The following is a 24,225-nucleotide window of genomic DNA, read 5'->3' on the forward strand; positions in this document are numbered from 1 at the left end:
CACACCATGATGCTACAAATTGGATAAATACGCATTTCTAATGAAAATACACAAATTAATTGAATGAGATTTGTCCCAGTTTCAAAAAAAAAAATGATAAGTCACTTTCAGCTGATATTCAGTTCCCGTTGAAGACTTATAAATCATTATTTTGCAGATACTTTATTTAGCAGTTTTATGATAAATTGACTCTGAACCATGCATTACAGCAAAACAATAGCAATAAGTTATTTTTAGGATGTGAGCGGGTAATGTTTACATTTGTTGTTTCGATATACAACAGGAGTTGTCTCCCCTAGCAATCACCTGTTCAGAGGGCGCTTTCAACAGAAGACATTTCTTACTAGGGTTGATTTCGAATTTTTCACCTCTCGTAATGTTTTATTTCAACGTTTATTCATAAGTATTACTCAAGAAGCCAAGATGGTGTCGGCCATTTTATCAAGGTTTGTCATGTGAGTATATCAAGTGTGTAACTAACCTTATTAATGGCGGGATTGATCGAAGACGAGGAACAAAAGTTATGTAAAGTTTCAGATGAATATTGACACTGAAAACTATCTGAAATCAACATGAAAGTAAAAACAATATGAAGGAAATCGATCATAATCATTATACATCAACCTCTGTCAGTTTATGTCCATGGACACGTTTCATTTGTATACCGTTAAAGTTATCATGGCTATATATAGTTACACCTCAGCTGACAAAGTATTTGTTGTGTATTTGTAGGGATTATCCAGCCAAACAATAAAGTATGATATGGGGTTGAAACGTTATGTGAGTGACTGTATATGCACACAATGTGACATCTTACTTAAGAAATGAATTTTAAAATTGTTACACTCGGATATTGTCCAGCCCTGGGGATTTCATTTTGGCTCGTAGGAACATGTCAATTAAGCCCCAGTTGACCTAAGGTGCTCTCATTGTGTGTAAACTTTATTTATTTTACGACATTTCTGAAACAAGTTATATTAACTTGTTAATCACGCTTGTTGGCACGAATGGAAGCGTGTTAGTGGTCTTACTGTGGAAGGAAACCAGAGAACCCGGGATCAGGGGATTCAGACCCCAGTCGCCTAGGTGAAAGGCAAGTGTGCTACCACTGTGCCTCCCAACCACCCATGCTATCAACATGTTCCCTATGCATCTATGTTCAGGTAATTTGGTGACAGTACATATGAAAGAGGAGCAGGATAGTGTAATTCTGACAGAATTTCAACTATAGATAAGATGAAACCCGTGTAACAGGAGAGGAGAAAATGTAGCGGCCAGACCGGGGTTCGAACCCGGGACCTCCGAACACTAGCCGGATGCTCTACCAATTGAGCTACCTGGTCACCGATGATAGACCCAGTCCAGTCCCGCTACACACCTCCCCCCTTTTTTTTTAAGTCTTCGACCCAAAGACTTCACAACTCTCAACCCAGGTTCGGGTATCCCCTTGTCAAGTATTCACCTTACTTGAAACAAGGTTTGGCCACTGGCACCAAATGCAATAGGAGTGGAAAAATGCACGGCCAGACCGGGGTTCGAACCCAGGGACCTCCGAACACTAGCCGTATGCTCTACCGATTGAGCTACCTGGTCGCCAATGATCGACCCGGTCCAGTTCCGCTACACCCGCAATAGGCTGTGTCATAGATCACTGCTTCAGTATATATAGGAATTTGATTCCTAGACTAAAGTCGGCTGATCAGTTTGATGTCCCCTAGCTGCCATAACGTAGCTCTAGACGACGGACAGATAATTTCTGACAGAAGATAGATGTCAGAGTTATGATTCCCTCAAATTGACGGTAGTGTTGCAAAACAATGAACCTCGAAAATGCTACAAATAATGGATGTCATGTAACTTTACAGAAATATTTGGTCTGTAACAGAGTGCAGAATTAATTAAATTTTAAATAACTGCATCTGCTAGGAATCGAACCCAGGAATCCTTGGCTTACTAGTCTTACGCCCAACCGATCGAGCTAAAGAGAAGATCTCTCTAGCCGAGTGGTATATGGCGGCTAGTATTTACCAGGGCTACAGGTATAAAAAGGATCTCTCTAGCCGAGTGCAGGGTTTTCCTGTCATTTTGTTTTAGGGAGTCCCAGGGACTCCTCAACTTTAAGATTGGGAGTCCCAGCAGAAATTCAGGAGTCCCATTTTTAACTTTGTGAAATTGACATGTGTACTGTTAACGTTAACACAAAGAAACTTCCGATGGTTCGCCGCATGGTTACAAACTTCGTCTACATCATAGTTGTTTAGATGTTCGATTAGCCAAACGCAAGACTTTAACCATTTCAATCTCACGGAAGACTCGGATTTACCCTGATCATAAATGACCTATATATAGCTATTCAAGGCCTAGATTTGTAAAAACAACTATTAATACCAGCGAGAAATGAACACGGCACAATACCGACAAAAAGTTCTGTTTTTAGCGATGTGGTTATGTAGTTTAATTAGACGTTTGTCTATTTATCATTGCGTCCCATGGACGCAAATACATTTTTTTTGCGAGTCCTTCATGATGTGTTTGCGTCTTAGACGCAGAAAACCTGTGTCCGGGAAAACCCTGCTGAGTGGTATATGGCGAAGCTAGTATTCACCAGGGTTACAGGTATAATCAAACATATCTAATGTAATTAAGCAATGTATTAGCCTCCCATCGCATCTCGAAATCTTCAATAAGCACAGTCCAATATTATACTACTCGGAGTTGTCTCAGTAATGTGCTATGATAAACTCTCACGAGGATGCTGATCCAAATATGGTATTCTGTAACCATATACTAAAGCTACTCTGATACCTTTAACCAGTTTTTTGTAAGTCTTGTGAAGAAAGCGCATCTTTCTTTGTGTTTTTATTCGATTCCAGAATGTTTGACCTTGCTCACCGTGGTATATATCTTCACATCCATTCATACGTTGAAATCTCGTAGGAAATCTCATTAGCATCAATTTATTTTGATTGCCTTGTATTATAAAGAAATTTATCTTTACAGTTGTATTAACGATGGAGGTATATTTGAACTGATTTCTCTGTGTGTCTTGCTCATTTATTGGATTTTACTATTTATTGTCAAAGAAGTGACATAATGTGTAAGTTTGTGGATTTAATATTGATAATAGATACCAGAAACATCAATTACATGTTTTTTTATCCCAGAAAACTTTAATCAAAGCTTAATATATACTTTCTGATGTGAATCAGATTGGGGCTTTCTACACTATCGGCAATGAGAGGGACTTCATACCCTGTTGGAGAGCAGTTTAGGCAGGGTATGAATATTTGTTCTAGCTGTCCCCATGTAGGCATAATGGTATTCTTTTTGGTTTTCCTCCACCATTAGACAGCAACTAGTGTTGGTGCATTTTTCTGGGGTTGGGTGGATGTATGACAGTACTTTCAGAGTTCTAAGACATGTTTCATCGCGTGTTTATGCTTGTATGGTTTATACACCACACATTAACACTTCAATTGTTCAATGCTAAAGACACTAAACCATTGCAAGTAATCCTTTGTAAAATGTATTATTGTACAATTGTGTAGAAGCAGGTGTTCGGACTCCAAAGGCCTTTACTTACATAAGTATGTAGACAATTTTTCAGTTGAGATGTCCATTCAGTGACATTTTTAGTCCACCTTTATCAGATGGTGGGCTATTCAATTTGCCCTGCATCCATGGTCTTTCCATCCGTAAACAATCCTTAGCTTGTTATCACTTTTTCTTGAAAAGTTCTAGAAGGATATATTTTCTCAGACTTAATGTGAAGGTTCACCTTTGCGTCTTATGGTGCCAAATCACTTTTGATTTTGATCAGAAAAAGAAAATGGCTGATAGGCAACCCTCTTTGATTTTGAAAATTGATGATTTTTATCGCTATTTCTTGAAAAAAAATGGAGGAATGTTGTTCAAACTTCACATGTAGGATACACTTGTTCTGGTAATAAGATTATTAAGAAAAAGAAAAAAGGGAAAAGTAGAAAGAAGGTCAGTCTAACATCGGTATCCATGGTGTGTGGTTCAAGACTCCCTACCCAAGCCGCTTTTGTGTTTCTCAGGAAGCTGAGAAACGTGCTGGTCTGTGCTGTCATGGTTGTGTCCTTGGGCAAGACACTTAACCCTAATTTCCCTGGATAGCATGTGACAAGATTGCTGTATGCTATATATTCAGTGTTAGATATTCGCCAACTACTATAAGGAATCCCTGCCTAAAAATGACCCTGGGTGTTCACAAGGCCAAAAACCAAGCAAAAATTTTTTTTTTTTTTGAAAATCAACACCATTAATGTTTTGTGTGCAGACTTGAATATGACGGACTCGGGACATCCTGCATCTTTTTCGCTCACCGGAACATTGTTCAGAGGAGGTATTGCTATAAACCCCCACCATCAGTGTCGGCCAAAGACAGCTAGGTCAAAATAGTGTTGTGTCGATACTAGTGAAGATAAAGTTTAGCTATTTGACTTGGGTTCCTTGTGAAAAAACCTTTCCATTTGCAGTCCTGCTGACCTTGACATTGACCTTTGACTGCTTTTAAAAAACTTTAACTTTGGCCACTGTATGTTATAGCTGTATGAGATAGGGCTTTCATATTTAATGTGTTTTATCGTGACAAGACCTTTCCATTGATACTGTAACGGGAGCTTGGGATGACATATCCTGACTATAGCTGGATATCTATCCCGATTTCTAGATGATTGTATAGTGGTTTGACGAGAAGAGTTGTATAAGGTTCGCTAACTCTAACGGAGATATTTATTTACATTTTGATATTTACAAACACTAGGTTTGTCTGGTAATCAGATTTGTACAATGACACAGTATTTATACTGGACTCTAGATATAACTTACTTAATTAAAGACTACCCCACATCCCGAAATATAAGAAAACCCTATTATAAATTGCCGGATCAACCGGGACTCTAATTTTACCCCTACCTTTTTGCTTGCAAGTCCGAAACAGAGTAACCGAATTCTGAACACTCACAGCTTTTTATATTCCCAACTCCCCATATGCATGTGCAGGCATTCCCAACCAATGGACTACGTCCGAAAAGGGGGCATTGCCTGCACACACTTACAATTAGCGCCAAATTAGCATACGTAAACAAAAGCTGCGGCTCTCTCCAATTTCGCTAGTATAAAGCTTACTAAACCTACACAAATCTGATTCCCATCACAATACATTTGCAGACTTGCTGACCTCGATTTTGATCTTTGATCTACTTTTGAAATTTCAAATTTCAACCTACTCAGTAAGCTTAAAATTTAGTTTTTCCCTCTGGACAGTTGTTTTCTCCAATGAGTTAGAGTTTGTCAAGAGAAGGGTGTTCTCATATCATGTCAAGCTGTACACACTTTCTATCACTGAACAAGATCTTGTCTAAATTTTGATTTTGTAACAGCTGGTTGAAGTATGAATCTGTTTGGACGGACTGTTCCACAGGCGTGTTTGTTGTGGGGCAGATCTGTGAACAAGGGTATTGATTTAAATAATTGTCAAAGTAAATATGGTGACAGTGTCCCCATATTTTCCTGGTCAAATCCCTCACAATCCTCTCTCCTAGTCCCATCTCTGCAACATTATTTTCCTATCTTATATTTTAAATTAACCAATCAAAGATCATCATACTGCTTCTAGGCGTATATAGCTGTCATTGTAAGATCATTTTTGATTGGATGAGAAAGTAGCCACAGGAATCTCTGCCGCCTAGTCATGCATCACTTAACATGAGGTCGTCAGAAAGACTTTAGACCAGATTTACCATTTGAACAACATTGTTTTGCAGAAGTTTCAAGACAAAATCTCAAATGACCTATTCTAATCGCCTTTTTGTATATCATCATCTCAATCATTTGTCCATAAACAATTTATATGTTCATCTTTTTCTCAGGAACACCTGAACCAATTCAATGACCAAAATTGTGAATGGTCCCTACCACAAAGGGACTTAGGAGCAGGGCAAAAAGGGGTCAGATTGACTGAAATTTCAAAAACAAAATCATCTTAAGACATTTGATAGAATTTAATATTCTTCAAAGGTGCTTTACCAAAATTGTTATTTTCAAGACCTGGCATGGGCTCTCACATTTCCACCTGGAAAAGGAGTAAACTTTACTATAATTCTTATAGGGAAATTACATTTTTGAGTATGTTTTGTTTAATTTTCATTGAAAATAATACAAACGTGGTAAGAATAATCAGTTTTGGATGGCAATTACCCACTTCTGTTGTTGTTTGGCCATGCATTTTACTGAAGTTGGTATAGGATCATACAATTTGACAAAAATATCCATTGCTTCGCTAGCGATGAAAAAGTTACAAAATCAAAACTATGGTTACTTTTTATGTAACGGATCACATGATTAATTAAATTTAAATCACTGTCAACAAATGAAAAAAATGAATACCAAAACTTGTGTAACAAATATGGAGGCAGAGCATGATAGAATTTTTTCAGGCTGTAATTATTAATCCACTTAAAAGGAGAAGCATGACATTTTGGAGTTTGTAACTAGTGGTATTTTTAAAAATATACAACATCACATCCTATTCTTGTTATCAATCGGGGCAGCAGTGGCCGAGTGGTTAAGGTGTCCCGACACTTTATCACTATAACCCTCCACCTCTGGGTTGCGAGTTCGAAACCTACGTGGGGCAGTTGCCAGGTACTGACCGTAGGCCGGTGGTTTTTCTCCGGGTACTCCGGCTAGCCTCCACCTCCAAAACCTGGCATGTCCTTAAATGACCCCGGCTGTTAATAGGACGTTAAACAAAAACAAACCAAACCAAATTGTTATCAATTAGTCATAATTACTCAATGTTGGGGACATAGCACCTCATTTACATCTGGATTGGGAGTATTTCAGACTGTAGGGATTATATATAAGCAGGGCCACTCATTAGTGTAAGACAATTTGAGCTCGATCTAGTTGTTATTGGAAATTTCTACTGTATTCTATGGCTAGGATAATGGCCTTTATAAAGTTTTGTGACAATTTTGTCTTTTCCAATCCCTGACCTAAGCTTAATGATACCTAATAATGTAACCTTCTATTTCACCAATTTGTAGGCCAGTACACATTTACATCAATGGGGATGGCGTATAGATGGCATTATGATCCTGTTATAGTTTAATTAGGGCGCATTGTGTCAAGTTACATACATATTCATTGTAGTATGACCAGATCATTTTGTCTTTGTCGCGGTCATTCCTCCCAATTTACGACTTATGGTCATGTGACATGCCCATTGGATCAATCAGATCAATGGGTTCACTGACCTACACTTGAGGAATGGTTTAGTGACCCCTGGGCAGGCCATTTAGGTAATGATTTAGCAGAGAATACAAATAAACATGAAGTGTTCAGGCCACAGGGAAAAATACAATCAAATGAGCATCTGATAAATTAAGAGAGATGTTAAACAATTAATTGGAGATGAATGGTTAGGACAATGTTTTAGGAAAATGTAAAACAGTTAAATGGAGATGAAATGTTATGACAATGTAAAATAATTTATTGGTTATGAATGGTTAGGACAATGTAGAACAATTTATTGGTTATGAATGGTTAGGACAATGTAGAACAATTTGAGATGAATTGTTAGGACAATGTAGAACAATTGATTTGAGATGAATGGTTAGGACAATATTATTAATGTAAACAATGAATTAGAGATGAATTTTTATGACAATGTAAAACAATAAGTTAAGGATAAAAATTTAGGACAATATAGAACAATTTATTGGTTATGAATTGTTCGGACAATGTAAAACAATTAATTAGAGATGATTGGTTCGGACAATGTAAAACAATTAATTAGAGATGATTGGTTAATGTAAAACAATAAATTAGGGATAAAAATTTAGGACAAATTAGAACAATTAATTGGAGGTGAATTGCTAGGAAAATGTCAAACAATTGAGTTGAGGTAGATAAATTGTTAGGACAATTAAGACATCTTGACATGGTTATTGTTAGGACAATGTAAAAGAATTGGCCATGAATGGTAAAGGACGATATTAAACAAATAATTGAACTAGAATGGTTGGACTGTTACAATGTAAAACAATTAATCAGGCATGAATTGTAAGGATGTGAAAACCAGTAAATTGAACTTATAGGATAATGACACAATATTTTTGACAATTTAGAAAAAAGAACAATTACATTGATATTTAGGAAAATTTAGAAGAAAAAAAAACAATTAATTGAACATTCATGATATTTGGGACAATTTGTTTTTACACAATACACAGACTACAGAGTTTCCCATACAAAAGGAAAGCCAATGTTTTTGGGTGTACCAAGGGACACCTGCTAACTTAGTTTTAATCAGTTTGTTTACTTTCAATTTAGTCAAGCCTATCAAGCACTAAAGCATTCATCACAAATACAAAAAGTTCTTGGAAAGTGTGTGTGGTCTTAAGTGACACCAATATAACCCTGTTTGCCGTTGGGTAGATGATTCAAGATTCATGTTGGCAGTGGAGCCATGGTATTTACAAATTTGTGCTAATCATACCTATAGGTAAACATTCGGGTGAAGCATGGTGTGTTATATGTTAAAGGATTACTGGGTATGTGTTTAAATTCCTGTTTAGTGACTGGACCCTTTGATGACCACGTGTGTTAGAGTAGTTTGTAAAACCTGGTGAGCTGCTTAAATTAAAACTTAGATTTCAGAAACTTAGATTTCATCCTTACTCTGTGTTTGAAAACTGATCGACATTAGCACCTCGCTTGTATTAGAAAAAGTTATACTGCCTATATATTGTAACTAATTATCTGCTGTGGTCTTTTGACTTCTGGTTCCTGGTACAAAGCAATATCTGTTGATTTTTACAGTAGAGCTGCTTTGTGCTAACAGAAAGCCCCAGTTTAGTACAGGACTTGGTTCTTTTGTCTGTCAATATACTTATATGAGGTCTGTGTTTGTGCTTAACACATTTCCTTACCAAAGGGAAATAACTCTTATAATGTGATATCAAAAATTATTTAGAATGAACGTATCTGTCCATATGCATGTCTACTTTGTAAGGTCAGACTGAATTTGAACATGTTTCAAGAATTTTATTTCATTCTTAGAGATTTAAATTCAAATTGTTTAGAAGAAATAATAAGCCATATATCGACCGATAATCTCGTCTTTTGCACCCAACATGTCGCTACCATGTGGAGTTTTGTATACAAGGTGGCTCCTTGTGCTGCTGATAATGAAATACAAGCCAGGTATAGACTGGAAACACCTGATTGGTCTAACAACTTACTTATCAGGATACAGAGGGGTGATGAGGGTACGATTTGGTTGCCATGGCGATGTTTGATATTGGGTTGTGCTCACTTTCAGAGCTACCATTATAACATTGGTATGTAAGAATGTATGTGGATGATATATAGGTGAGGGAAAGTTGGTATCTCCTACACATCTCCATGTTCTTTGTTTACTATACACAACTCGTGTTCCCTACTTCACTGGGGTAATCAACATAATGTTATGAGTCCCTGCCAAGTTTATAAAGTGTGCAGCTGGCTGATTTGGCAGCAGGTTTGATGTTAGAGATATAAGTTGAGGAGGTTGATAGTTGTAAGTCTGTAAAACATGTGAGCCAGGATTCAACCAAACTTCTACTACACATACTGTACAAATCTTGATTTTCGAAACACATGGATATTATTCCTGACCCAGTATGACTTAAGTTGTAGAAGTGATTATTCCTGGCGCAGTAAGACTTAAGTTGTAGGAGTGATCGGTGAGCGTGTCAGCATGTGTAGAGTCTATATCTTCATGAAATGACAATTACCACCTGCTCAAAGTTTCGTTTTAGAGGTGCCTTATTCCTGGATTTCGAGTGATTGTTTTGATTTGTCTGGCAACGTACAGTCTTGTCAACAAATTTTGATTCTGAAATGATGGTCAAAAGAACTTCATTTGACATTTGAGGAAAATGGAAGGAAATTTTTAGATTCTCAGAAAGTAGGTCAAATTTTCTGAGGGCTGAAAATTATTTTTAAAAAGTGGCCAACATGTGGACTGATATAGTATGGCAGAAAGTAGGTCAAATTTCTGTAAATTGAAACTTTTGACAGAAAATGGGTCAAATTTCTTTTAATTGAAAATTTTGGAAGCAGGTCAAGTAACTGTGTATTGGAAATTATGGCAGAAAATAGGTCAAGCGTGTTTGGGCTTAAAATTATGGTAGAAAGAAGGTGAAACTTTAATAGACTGCATCCTGGAGTCAGTTTGACAGTAAAATCACAATTGATTTAGAGTGTTCTGCTCCAGATCCCATAAGTAATTACAATGGAATTAATTTAGGATTCTGTCGATTATGGACCATAAGCTGCTCAGTCTAACGTCATCCTCTACTTTCCTCTGTTGTATAAAGTACCGGGCAGCGACTTCACAAACATGTACACCATCATCCAATATTACACAACTGATGCATAGTAGCAATTCATAAAATATTATTTTAGCTTCGATAAATGGGAGTTTAATTCTTTTTGTTCGGCCATGTGGGATATGTTACGTGTGTGTGTTTGTGGATGATACAGTCTCGGCCTACATCACGAAATTCTCTCAAGAGATGATTGACACCAATCCTGAAAGGAATTTGACAGCATCTTTGAAACTTTATTCTGATTTAACATCCACGTGCTGTATGGATATGTACAGGAAAAACCACTTAAACAAACTACTGGATTTATTGCACCTTGAAACAAGATGTCTGGGAATAAATTGAACTACTATGCGTTATAACTGGTGAAGTACTCCGGGCAAGACATGTGTTGTTGCTGTGCTGAAATATGTTAATATCAATTTATACATCAGTGGTGTCCACATTCAAACAGGCTGTCTACGAAATCCTCAATCAAACCAGTCCCTATCTTTATGCTGTTTGTAGATTGGTATGTGGGACACTGTATCCAGCCTACGCCTCCTACAAGGCCATCCGCACCAAAAATGTGAAGGAATATGTAAGTATGCTCTTGATCATCACTGAAAAATTCTGTTTTGGAGTAATCTGTTGTCCAATATCAACTACTCTTTAACGTGAAATTTCATGTGTATCAACATTTTTAGCCCACCATCATCAGATGGTGGGCTATTCAAATCGCCCTGCGTCCGTGGTCCGTCGTCCGTCCGTCCGTCCGTCCCTCCCTCCGTCCGTCCGTCCGTCCGTCCGTCCGTCCGTCCGTAAACAATTCTTGTTATCGCTAATCCTCAGAAAGTACTGAAGGGATCTTTCTCAAATTTCATCTGTAGGTTCCCCTTGGTGCCTAGTTATGCATATTGCATTTTGGGACCGATCGGAAAACAACATGGCCGACAGGCAGCCATCTTGGATTTTGACCATTGAAGTTTGTTATCGCTATTTCTGAGAAAGGACTGAAGGGATCTTTCTCAAATTTCATATGTAGGTTCCCCTTGGTGCTTAGTTATGCATATTGCATTTTAGGACCAATCGGAAAACAACATGGCCGACAGGCAGCCATCTTGGATTTTGACCATTGAAGTTTGTTATCGCTATTTCTGAGAAAGTACTGAAGGGATCTTTCTCAAATTTCATCTGTAGGTTCCCCTTGGTGCCTAGTTATGCATATTGCATTTTGGGACCGATCGGAAAACAACATGGCCGACAGGCAGCCATCTTGGATTTTGACCATTGAAGTTTGTTATCGCTATTTCTGAGAAAGTACTGAAGGGATCTTTCTCAAATTTCATATGTAGGTTCCCCTTGGTGCTTAGTTATGCATATTGCATTTTAGGACCAATCAGAAAGCAACATGGCCGACAGGCAGCCATCTTGGATTTTGACCATTGAAGTTTGTTATCGCTATTTCTGAGAAAGTACTGAAGGGATATTTCTCAAATTTCATACGTGGGTTTCCCTTGGTGCCTAGTTATGCATATTGCATTTTGGGACCGATCGGAAAACAACATGGCCGACAGGCAGCCATCTTGGATTTTGACCATTAAAGTTTGTTATCGCTATTTCTGAGAAAGTACTGAAGGGATCTTTCTCCAATGTCATATGTAGGTTCCCCTTGGCGCTTAGTTATGCATATTGCATTTTGAGACCAATCAGAAAACAACATGGCCGTCAGGCAGCCATCTTGGATTTTGACAATTGAAGTTTGTTATCGCTAATTCTCAGAAAGCACTGAAGGGATCTTCCTGAAATTTCATATGTAGGTTCCCCTTGGTGCGTAGTTATGCATATTGTATTTTGAGACTATTCAGAAAACAACATGGCCGACAGGCAACCATCTTGGATTTCGAAAATTGAAACTGGTTATCGCTATTTCTAAGAAACTAATGAAGGGATCTTCCTGAAATTTCATATGTAGGTTCCCCCATGTGCCTTGTTATGCATCTTGCATTTTGAGACCAATCGGAAAATAACATGGCCGACAGGCAGCCATCTTGGATTTTGACAATTGAAGTTTGTTATCGCTATTTCTCAGAAAGTAATGAAGGAATCTTTCTCAAATTCCATATATAGGTTCCCCTTGGTGCCTAAATCTTAAATTTTGTATATAGGTTTTTCCTTGTTTGAAAAGTACTAGAGGTTTCTTCTGAATTTACACCGATTAGTAAGACTTAGAAGAAGAGAAAAGTAGAGAAAAGATCAATCTGACATGGAACCTATGAAGAACATTCAATGGTGGGCGCCAAGATCCCTCTGGGATCTCTTGTTAGCTAACCTGGTCCAAAGGACCATGAGTTTATGCTGTGGTGCGGCATCCGTTGTCTGTCAACTTTTCTTAAAATCACTTCTTGTCAAGAACGACAGATTGAATTTTGACCAAATTTGGTCTGAAGCATCCTTGGGTGAAGGGGAACCAGTTCTTTATAAACAGTGGGTCTGGTCTCCAAGGGCCAGAGGAGTGTGGCCCAATAGGGGAAATAGTAAATTCTTTGAAATACTTCTTCTGTAGGACTGAAAGGTTTGGTTTGGTTTGTTTTTGTTTAACGTCCTATTAACAGCGAGGGTCTGAAACGATTTTATTTGAAGCATCCTAGGGTGAAGAGGAACCAACTTTGTATAAATAGTTTGCCTTGCCTGCAGGGGCCTAGGTTCAGAGCCCAATAGTGGAAATATAGCAAATTCTTTAAAATCCTTCTGTAATTATGTAATGAACTTATTATGTATCAACAACAGATCTTGCTCCCAATGGGTTGGAGGGGTGGGGCTCAAAAGGAATATTAAGACAAATTCATTGAAGTGCTGTTGAGTGCTTTTCAGCTTAATTGGCTTTAAATCTTAAAGGTAAGAAGGACTACTGTCGGTAAAGTAGATTGTCAGTGACTGGTAATGAATGTGAGAATAAGAAATGTTTGGTAATAAAAATAATTACATCATAGATTACAACAGGTAACCATCAAATTTCTTCTTTCAGGAAAAATATGTAATATGTCTCCTAAGTATTTGATTTAAGTCTTATACACAATTTCTTCTGTCCTATTTTAACAGGTAAAATGGATGATGTACTGGATAGTATTTGCCATTTTCTTGTCAGTGGAGACATTTTCGGATGTGCTTTTATCATGGTATGTAGCTTGTATTTCTAGCTGATTTAGTCTTCATTGTAGCATAAGTATTCTGTAAACAGGTTCCTATCCTGTGATCACTGTCTAATGAACAGGTTCCAGTCCTAAGATCGGTATCATGTGAACAGGTTCCTATCCTAAGATCAGTATCTTGTGAACAGATTCCTATTCTGAGATCAGTATCTTGTGAACAGGTAACTATCCTAAGATCAATATCTTGTGAACAGTTAAGATTATCATTTTATCACGATCAGGAGTTACATCAGTTTCAGATGAGGACAGCTGGTCCTTTTTTCAACTGATGAATCTTCAGCCATAAAAAACAGTTTTAACTATTATTTTTAAAAACATGTCTTAATTATTGTTTTTCTCTTTTTCAGGCTGCCATTTTATTACGAGGTAAAAATGGTGTTTGTGATATGGATGCTGTCTCCAATAACCAAGGGATCCAGTTATCTTTACAAGAAGTTTGTACATCCACACTTGGTAAAGAGAGAAAAGGTTTGTTTTCACACCGACACAGTACATCCACACTTGGTAAAGAGAGAAAAGGTTTGTTTTCACACCGACACAGTACATCCACACTTGGTAAAGAGAGAAAAGGTTTGTTTTCACACCGACACAGTACATCCACACTTGGTAAAGAGAGAAAAGGTTTGTTTTCACACTGACACAGTACATCCACACTTGGTAAAGAGAGAAAAGGTTTGTTTTCACACTGACACAGTACATCCACACTTGGTAAAGAGAGAAAAGGTTTGTTTTCACACCGACACAGTACATCCACACTTGGTAAAGAGAGAAAAGGTTTGTTTTCACACCGACACAGTACATCCACACTTGGTAAAGAGAGAAAAGGTTTGTTTTCACACCGACACAGTACATCCACACTTGGTAAAGAGAGAAAAGGTTTGTTTTCACACTGACACAGTACATCCACACTTGGTAAAGAGAGAAAAGGTTTGTTTTCACACCGACACAGTACATCCACACTTGGTAAAGAGAGAAAAGGTTTGTTTTCACACCGACACAGTACATCCACACTTGGTAAAGAGAGAAAAGGTTTGTTTTCACACCGACACAGTACATCCACACTTGGTAAAGAGAGAAAAGGTTTGTTTTCACACCGACACAGTACATCCACACTTGGTAAAGAGAGAAAAGGTTTGTTTTCACACTGACACAGTACATCCACACTTGGTAAAGAGAGAAAAGGTTTGTTTTCACACCGACACAGTACATCCACACTTGGTAAAGAGAGAAAAGGTTTGTTTTCACACTGACACAGTACATCCACACTTGGTAAAGAGAGAAAAGGTTTGTTTTCACACCGACACAGTACATCCACACTTGGTAAAGAGAGAAAAGGTTTGTTTTCACACCGACACAGTACATCCACACTTGGTAAAGAGAGAAAAGGTTTGTTTTCACACTGACACAGTGGACAAATTGGATATAGTATACATTTGTCCTTTGTGTTCATACATTTCGATGGCATTCACCACTTTATCTGGTCATCTGACCCAAAAGGTGAACAACACATATTTTAGGCTTCTTCACAAGTGCCACCAGCGGTATTCAGCTGACTAAATGCTGTTATTTTTCGAGTCAGTCCGAAATCAAAGATGGCCTCCATATTGAAAAACACATTTAAATTTCTCCAGTTACACTGATGCTATTGAGCTGAAAATTGGTTGGGATGCTAAGAACAGAAAGTCAACACAGTGATGTTATTTTTTTTTTTGGCCTGGTGAAAACTTGGACATGGCAGCCACAATTTGACCTTTGACCTGTATCAGTAAAAAGTGTTCCCCCTCTGTCCCCAACACTACTAGTCGCTTGAACTTCATTCTTGGTGCATTAATTACACAAGTTTTGACTGTATCTATTCTCTGTAATAACCAATGTGATTTATGGTCAAAATATGTCTGGTACCTGGGAATGGGCCAAGGATTGGAATTTGAATACCCAGGGACAAAATTCTGTGACATGATCAAAACCAGGAGAAAAATTATAAGAACTTATTGTTTATTTATTAAATATTTTTTCAGACTTATCTCTGGTGATAATGAATATTGTGAATTTGTGTTTCAGGAAATAGATGAATACATATCCCAGGCAACAAAGCAGGGCTACTCCACCCTAATGACCCTGGGTCAACGAGGCCTTACTTACGCCACAAATGTTGTGGTGAAAACAGCTATACGGGTAGGTTACCATGAATATTGTTAAAACAGCTATACAGGTAGGTTACCATGGATATTGTTAAAACAGCTATGCGGGTAGGTTACCATAGAATGTTAAAACAGCGATACGTGTCGGTTACCGTGGAATGTTGTTAAAACAGCTATACAGGTAGGTTACCATGGGTATTGTTAAAACAGCTATGCGGGTAGGTTACCATGGAATGTTAAAACAGCGATACATGTAGGTTACTATGGAATGTTGTAGTTTTGGCAGTGTTAAAATAGAAGGTTGTGGTAAGGAGTAAGGTTAACATGGACCTTGATGGTAAGAATGATTATTTAGGTTGGTTACCATGAAAATTAGTGATCTTTATCATAGATGTAAAAATATAAAGACTAATAGAATCTTTCCCTACCTTGAGGGTGTGACAGAGAAATCTCAACCTTCGGGGGAGATTCTTGAATGTCCAACCCGAGGCTTGCCGAGGGTTTGGACATTCAAGAATCTCCCCCGAAGGTTGAGATTTCTTTGTTACACCCTCAAGGTAGGGAATGGTTATTTTTCTCCCACCTCTTTTCTTTATGTGTTTTCCCATCGGCGATCTCCGTCTGTTTGTAAACAAGTACACATGTCAAAAAAAACGCGGGAAATATGCACACATTTCAATTCATCCATTTCACGTGGGGTGACGTCACTCACTCATCACTGTCCGACTCGGAGTAAATCACACGAGGTCGCTTTGAAATCGACTTTGTGTTGTCATTATGGCTGTGGAAATGGATGTTAAATGTTCCCCCACTGATTGTTGATCCATAAAACACCGATCTTGTGACATCGGACGGAGTTGGGCACAAGGAAATGCTGTTGTTTGATCTTTTTACTTGTGACAGTTGAACAATTTTGTCGCGATCGGTGCAGGTAGGTGCACTTGTGCTCTCAGTTTCAGTTGTAGGCCTACAGTTGGGGGATTCATTTGTATTTGAAAGAATGGCAGACATTTTTTGTTTTTGGAAACTGTTCAGTTGTCTGTAGTTGTTTAGAGACTGAGATCGCTTTGTAGACCTGTATTATTGTGTACACAATTTGTTTGTTGACGTAGCAGACGACGTAATGTAAACAAAAAAAACAGTTCCGGTAGTACTTCCTGCGAAGAAAGTGAGCGCGTGAAATCTGTCACACCCTAGGGTATGACAGATTGCACGCGCTAAAAAAGACAGAGAAATCTTGTACACTCAAAACGGGAGACAAATCAGTGAAAGATGGGAGAAATGTATATCACTAAGTATTAAATACACAGTGTAATTAGATAAAAACATAATGATTCACGGTTAAAACACCCAGACATTACATGTCAAAAATTTTGAGTTATGTCTGAAACATGATCCATATTATATACATTGTTTATAGATAACTACTTAGGTACTCCATTTTATCTCTACAATGTACACAAAACAGTGATAATTGAACATGAGCAGAATATTCATGAATACGGTAATCAGATCTTTCAATTGTTACCCAGAGAGCACTTTCAGGTCGAGCTTACTGAACCGTAAACCAGACACTTGTTCCCAAGTTAGTATTGATTAACAGGCTGTCACTCACAAAAAAAATCATTTAATGTCATTATTTAGTTTTGACAAGTCAGTAAATCTCAATATTCTACTGTTACAAATAAATTGTGAATTCATAATCATTAAGAAAATACAATGTTTTGAAGTCGAAAAACCTGTTGTTAACAGTGGAAAAACCATCTAGAAAAACCATGATGTTAACGGAAGAAGTAAAGAAATGAATTTAGCAGGACCATGAAAAGTTTCGTGTAACAAAATTAATTCTAAATTTTTAGATAAGCAAGATAAATAAACTGTTTAAAAATCTGTTCAAGTTACCTGAAACATTTTCCTGTCATGGTAAGAGTAAAATAAAATATGGTGTATGGTGAATCCTGGATTCAAAGAATCGCGGTGGCTGAGTGGTTAAGGTGTCCCGACACTTTATCACTAGCCCTCCACCTCTGGGTTGTGAGTTCGAAACCTAAGTGGGGCAGTTGCCTGATACTGACTGTAGGCCGGTGGTTTTTCTCCGGGTACTCTGGCTTTCCTCCACCTCCAAAACCTGGCATGTCCTTAAATGACCCTGGCTGTTAATAGGACGTTAAACAAAACAAACAACCATGACCTATTTCGATATTATGAAACATTTTCATTTTACATTTTTGAATGTTTTTATTAAGTAAATACACTTCCATATATCACAAACAGTAATGGATTTTATGGATGTTTCAGTGACTATGCTGTGATAATATTACAACCATGTTGAAAATGAACTTTTTGTAGGGCTGCACTTGTAGAACATGTATAACGTAAGAGAGTATTTATGTGAAAGGATTTTTGTAAAAACAGTTAAAAGTTTTATTTGTGACGTTTTGGTGATTATACTGTTTTTAGATTTATCAGATCATGTGACAATCCTTTATTTTTATCAGATCATGTGACAATAAACTATTTTTCAGGGTCAGACTACACTAGTAGAACATGTACGTAAGAGTTATAGCACTAACGACCTAAGAGTTCCAGACGACTCTCAGAATGCTCCAGGAAATCTGATGGATAGCGATGAAGAATTCGGTGAGTATATCATCAACGCTTAGACAGAAATCACACACGCAACGTTAGAATTTGTTTAGAAATAGAGACAAATACCAAAAAGATTGATACATTGTGGTAGCTGGAATGATTTGATGATTCTGGTGATCATTGCTTTAGATGTTGTAGTGACATTAAGCATGTACGCTTCCTAACAAAAGGCCATAGATACTGAAAAGATGCTGTTGATGTACTGATCATTTTGTGTACTTATTTTGACAGATAAAATTGTGATTATTTAAATGTATCTCTGATCCATTAATCCTCTTTAGATTGGTATAAAAAGTAAGAGTTTTAAGGTTTAAAGGGTTCTCTTAAGGAAGGTAATAAAAGTCTTTAAGAATAATATTATATACACTTGACCATAGAATATTTGTAGGACTCAATCATTTCATCAATTTTATCTGTCTCCAATGTACTTGTCTGCTAATAAACCCATGTCTGGTAATAAGCACACCCGTTTCTTTTTCAGTTCAGTGAAAATGCTAGCACATTCTATTTCATTATCCTGCAGTTTGTTGGTTTGTTTGTTTGCTGGGTTTATTACCCTGTGAACAGCCATAGTCATTGATGCAGGGTCGCCTTGTAGTAGTTGGTGACTACCTCACTGAACAACATATGAATGGTCCAATTCATATCATCTAGAGCAAAGTGTCTTTCTTGAGGACATAACCATGACAGCACAGATCGCCCCATTTCTCAGCTTCAACATACACCGACATGCGTATGGAGAGTTGAACCACGCACCTCAGATCTTCATCCTGAGCTTACGCGGCCAGCTCTCTACCCGACATAGCTATCCCTGCCCCTCAGTAACCCCTATATTGCTTAAAGGTTTATTTCCCAGTCCATGGGTTTATTGCATGATAAATACAGTATATGTCATTAAATTGTAAAAATAATTTTTCAGATAATTTTAGTTTGAATGGAAGTACGGCTTCCACATTCTCACGTTAATATTGTAGTTCAGGTTAACATATCTAACTTACTATCTTTTTTGTTTGATTTAGAAATACAAGCTGAGAACATTAACGGTAATAGTTTAACACTGCGGCTGTATCTAATTGGGTTCTTTGAATTACGCATGCTACCTCAATACCCTGATTTCTGTACTAAAATACTCCCTTATTAAAACGAAGATATTATGATTCACAAGAACACATAAACTAGCAAACCATACTTATTTCACTTTATCAGTGCTATTAACAATAATCTATAAACATACAATTGAATTATGTGTTGCAGGTTTATGAAGTTCAGTTAACCTCTGCCATGTTTCACCACTAAAAAACAAAGAAATAATCGGTTATGTAATTCACATATAGTGATTATCTATGTGTAAAGTTATAGGATATAGTAGTTGTTTTAAGATGATATTTTAGGATAAAGTAGTTAAAAGATAAATTTTTTTAGGATAAAGTAGTTTTAGAATAAAGCAGTTCTAGGATAAAGTACTTATAGGATAAAATATTTGTAGTATAAAGTAATTGTCTTAAGATATTGTTATAAAATAAAGTAGTTATAGGATAAAATATTTGTTGGATAAAGTAGTTGTAAGATAAATAGTTGTAGGATAAAGTAGTTGTTTTAGAATAAAGCAGTTCTAAGATAAAGTAGTTATCTGATAAAGTAGTTATAGGATAAAGTAGTTGTTATTAGATACTAATATTAAATGCTGTAACTGTTTTCATAATGTTGTAACAGTTCCACTTTAATACATAATTGGTGTGTTTATTGATTACGAGCCCTCATGACATTACCACCTTCAAATACAACAAAACTCACACGGATCATTTGATGATTTAATTATTTTCTGAAAATAACACAAACATTACACACCATTTTCTTAAATATTGTTCTCACAGTCATTATGATTCAATTAGATTATTCTTGATTATTTGAATTTACAACATGTATATACTGTGTCCTTGTAAATATTCTAGAAATATTGAAAGGAAGTTTTACTGATCTTCATGAAAATTCTTGATAAACATCAGGATTTATTTGGACATTTCAAGAAACATTGTTGATTTAGAGTATATGTGAATTGTCTTGTTATAGAGAAGTCTAGCCACCAATCACCAGTAAGCTTTTGTTATCTAATGTGTGCCCAGTACCAGTTCACTTCCTTCATTGGTCAAAATTTCACTTCCTTGATTCCGACAATAACCAAGACATTAACAAAACTCCTGCATACAGTTTCATATTGTTGAGAGAATCTAATTTTGCATGAATATCAAATCCATGTTTGAGTGTTTGTATAATATTCATATTTTGGTGTAATATGTCATGGTTAAGTACATATAGTATTGTGAGAGATTCTTTATATCCACTTTGCTTTAGAGTAATATATTTGCTTTGATATTGCAGTTGATCTTTATATCCATGACATGAAGACATTTGTCCTTAAAATAATAATAAAACCTGTGACCCAAACCCCTCCCTCTGGTACAAAACCTTGTGGTCCCTACATCAATGCATGGTGGCGCCCCTCCTGGTTAATGGCGAAATTTTAGTTGATTCCCGAGTACAGCATATATGCTTATTTAGTTGATTCCTGGGTATGTTGAATTCAGCTGATATGCTTATTTAGTTGATTCCTCGGTATGTTGAATACAGCTGATATGCTTATTTAGGAAATATCAGGACTTTTGTGAACCTTGTGTTATTTCTCGAGAAAACTTGTTGTGTCTTTATATAATTACGTACCTCTAATATTTTGTTCATTTAATGTTAATAACTTAATAGAAAAAATCAATCTTAGACTTTATTTGTGATATGCTATTGTACAATTTAAATGAAATATGTTTTTAGAAATCTGGTTTCATTGCTGGTATAAGATTTCTTGTAGTGAAAACATTGAAGGTTTTTGATTACATAGAAGAAACTTGCGTGATGTTCTGCATCAAAATCTTTTGTTCATTAATCTGATATAATGACTCATCATTTTAATTGGAAGGTTGCTTATCATCTTATGCCTTTTCAATATTTTCTCAAGTGTACATTTACAATATTTTGTTCAGCTTTTATTCACGCCATATTTCTACAGTTTGTATCCAAACATTTACCATTTGTACAGTCTTCACATTGGTAAGTCCCGAGCATTAACCAGTTGGTTTGTGTCATTATTTTGTTGGTAGGGCCTATAAACCCAGTTAAATACAATTAATGGGTATTTTGGTTACAGATGAGCGACTTTCTGAAGACAACAGAGAGATAGAGAGGAGGAAAGACAAGAGAAAACTACACAGAAGTTCGAGTGATGTCACAGATAGCCGGTCTGTCAGGCCACTGAAGGCTCCAGGTACACAGCCTATAGTGATATATTTCACTAGTTTATCTCAAATATTTTACAAGATTAAGAAATCAAATTAAAAACTTCTTGTAATGTTTTCTTTACTTAAATATATGTTTAAATGCATGCCTCACTCCCTTTGGGGCCGCGGTGGCCGAGTGGTTAAGGTGTCCCGACACTTTAACACTAGCCCTCCACCTCTGGGTTGCGAGTTCGAAACCTACGTGGGGCAGTTGCCAGGTACTGACCGTAGGCCGGTGGTTTTTCTCCGGGTACTCCGGCTTTCCTCCACCTCCAAAACCTGGCACGTCCTTAAATGACCCTGGCTGTTAATAGGACGTTATACAAAACAAACCAAACCACTCCCTGTAAACTTTGACCTGTTTTAAAACATGCCTCACTTCCTGTAAACTTTGTCCTCAGGTCTTTCCAAGTTGGAGGAAGAGGAAGAAGAGCAAATTTCATACTCAGAAGAAGTGTATTACACACAAAACTACTATAGCCCAAAGGATGTAAGTGTTTTAACATCATAGCCCCACACACCGCATAGAATGGTTGAGGAAATTTTCATGATTCTGTTAAAATCTAAATTGGGAAATGGTTTCAGAATAAAGGTGCTTTTGTGTGTAGTATTATGTACAGTCTTGTAAATTGTTGGAGAATAAATCATTATTCACGCACGGAATACAACCAGGTAAAGTATTGTTGGATAGGAACTTCACAAAGCCATTTGTCTGTTAGAATGTAACATTTTGTGTGGTGTTGGTTTGTGTGTCTTTGTCCTAACACTGAAATTACTTGTCAAACTTGAATGATACTGATATAGTGTAGTTTTGAACAATTCAGATAATTCTTCGACCTGATAAGATTTTACTGGGACAATGTGTTTATTGAGCTACTGTAAATGGACTTCTTCATAATTATTTGAGTAACTGTAAAACCATGTTTGTGATGTGCGCTCTGTGTTTGGTAAGCTTGGTTAGCTTCACCAGAGTTATTTGAGTAACTGTAAAACCATGTTTGTGATTGCGCTCTGTGTTTGGTAAGTTTGGTTAGCTTCACCAGAGTTATTTGAGTAACTGTTAAACCATGTTTGTGATGTGTTCACTGTGTTTGGTAAGCTTGGTTAGCTTCACCAGAGTTATTTGAGTAACTGTTAAACCATGTTTGTGATGTGTGTTCTGTGTTTGGTAAGCTTGGTTAGCTTCACCAGAGAACTAGACAAGCTTAGAGTGGGCTTTACCATCCTCGTTTCAGCACAAGAATGACCCGTACGGAACATTACCTCGCACACGAGCTAGAACGAGATCCAAGCTTCACCAATGACCGCCATTGCACTCCCTGCATACAACCAAGACATGTCCTGTAGTCACAAAAACAGAGGCTGTTGTCCGTTATATATTCCTACAGATCAGCAACCTTAAACCTTAAACCTTAAACCCTAACAGCAACAAGAAAAACCTGCAATCCTTATCACTGCTCTGTCTGCAATGTCCATACTAATGTTGTATTTAAAATATGTGTGGTTAGATATTACATATTTCATGTAGATATTAAAGGTTGAAATTTTCACTAATGATCAATGTATTGCATATGTAAAAAGTGATTGGATCAAATAACTTTTGATAGGCCTAATCCAGATATCGACCATTTCCCACTTATTAATTTTGAAAACACATTTTGTGCATTTGTTTGATTTATTCAACTTAACTATAAGGTAGTAAGAATTTTTTATGCCTATGATATAAGCTAATACTTGTGACTGTATCATCCACAAGAACAATATTCAAAGATAATAAGATCATTTCTATTAATACAATATGATGTTATATGGAATAAGGTAGAAATAATTGTGCATGAAAAAGAAGTACCTGTTTTATCTGAAGTAGTAGATAATGTACTACTGTTGGTACACAGTTTGATTGGTGTATAAAACAGCGTACATCACCATTTCCTGTCATTTCACAACAACCATTGTACCTCTGAACTGCTCAATTATTGAGGAATTCCAAATCCATTAGGACTCAGGATCATGATTCAGACTTCAGTCCAAAGTTAGAATGAAGATAAAATAAATATTTCACAAAGTTGAGATTTCTAGGGGAGTAGCCTTTCATTACGTACATTTATGTATGTTAACATTTTTCGTGGGAATTGAAAACCTTCAAATGAATTGACATTCATATTTGGACTACAGTTATAACAGTCATTACCCCGGGTCTACAATTTAATTGGCTTTGTTTGTGAAGGGCTTGTATTGATAATACAAAGGTGGTGGAACACTTTTCATACTGGACAGGGATGATTGGTGACATTCATGTTCATGTCATAATATATAATTACAGTGAAAAATGAATTTTTTGTGAGGTTCTGTTTTTGTGATATTTTTCGTAACTGTGATTTTTGCATGAGAATTAACCCCACAAAATATGAATAACATGTAATTGTCATTTCGTACCATGTCAGGTCTGAGCTTTTTCAATGATTTTGCATCAAGCCGAAGCTATAGTCTATAGTCATTGACTCTTTTACATGTA

At 36.8% G+C, this 24,225-nt stretch overlaps 1 protein-coding gene across 1 annotated transcript; it reads left to right on the top strand.

Moving 5' to 3' along the window:
- The first annotated feature begins 305 nt into the window (after positions 1 to 305).
- On the top strand, positions 306 to 23,116 carry LOC117340097 (receptor expression-enhancing protein 1-like). The gene is made up of 10 exons (XM_033901885.1): positions 306 to 455; positions 10,911 to 10,983; positions 13,485 to 13,561; positions 13,942 to 14,062; positions 15,656 to 15,769; positions 18,261 to 18,375; positions 19,404 to 19,427; positions 21,581 to 21,697; positions 22,112 to 22,200; positions 22,946 to 23,116. The coding sequence occupies exons 1-10, from the start codon at positions 424 to 426 to the stop codon at positions 23,012 to 23,014; spliced, it is 831 nt and encodes a 276-aa protein (XP_033757776.1). The 5' UTR covers positions 306 to 423; the 3' UTR covers positions 23,015 to 23,116.
- The last annotated feature ends 1,109 nt before the right edge of the window (positions 23,117 to 24,225 follow it).

Source organism: Pecten maximus, chromosome 12, assembly GCF_902652985.1.
Source record: "Pecten maximus chromosome 12, xPecMax1.1, whole genome shotgun sequence".
Lineage (NCBI taxonomy): Eukaryota > Metazoa > Mollusca > Bivalvia > Pectinida > Pectinidae > Pecten > Pecten maximus.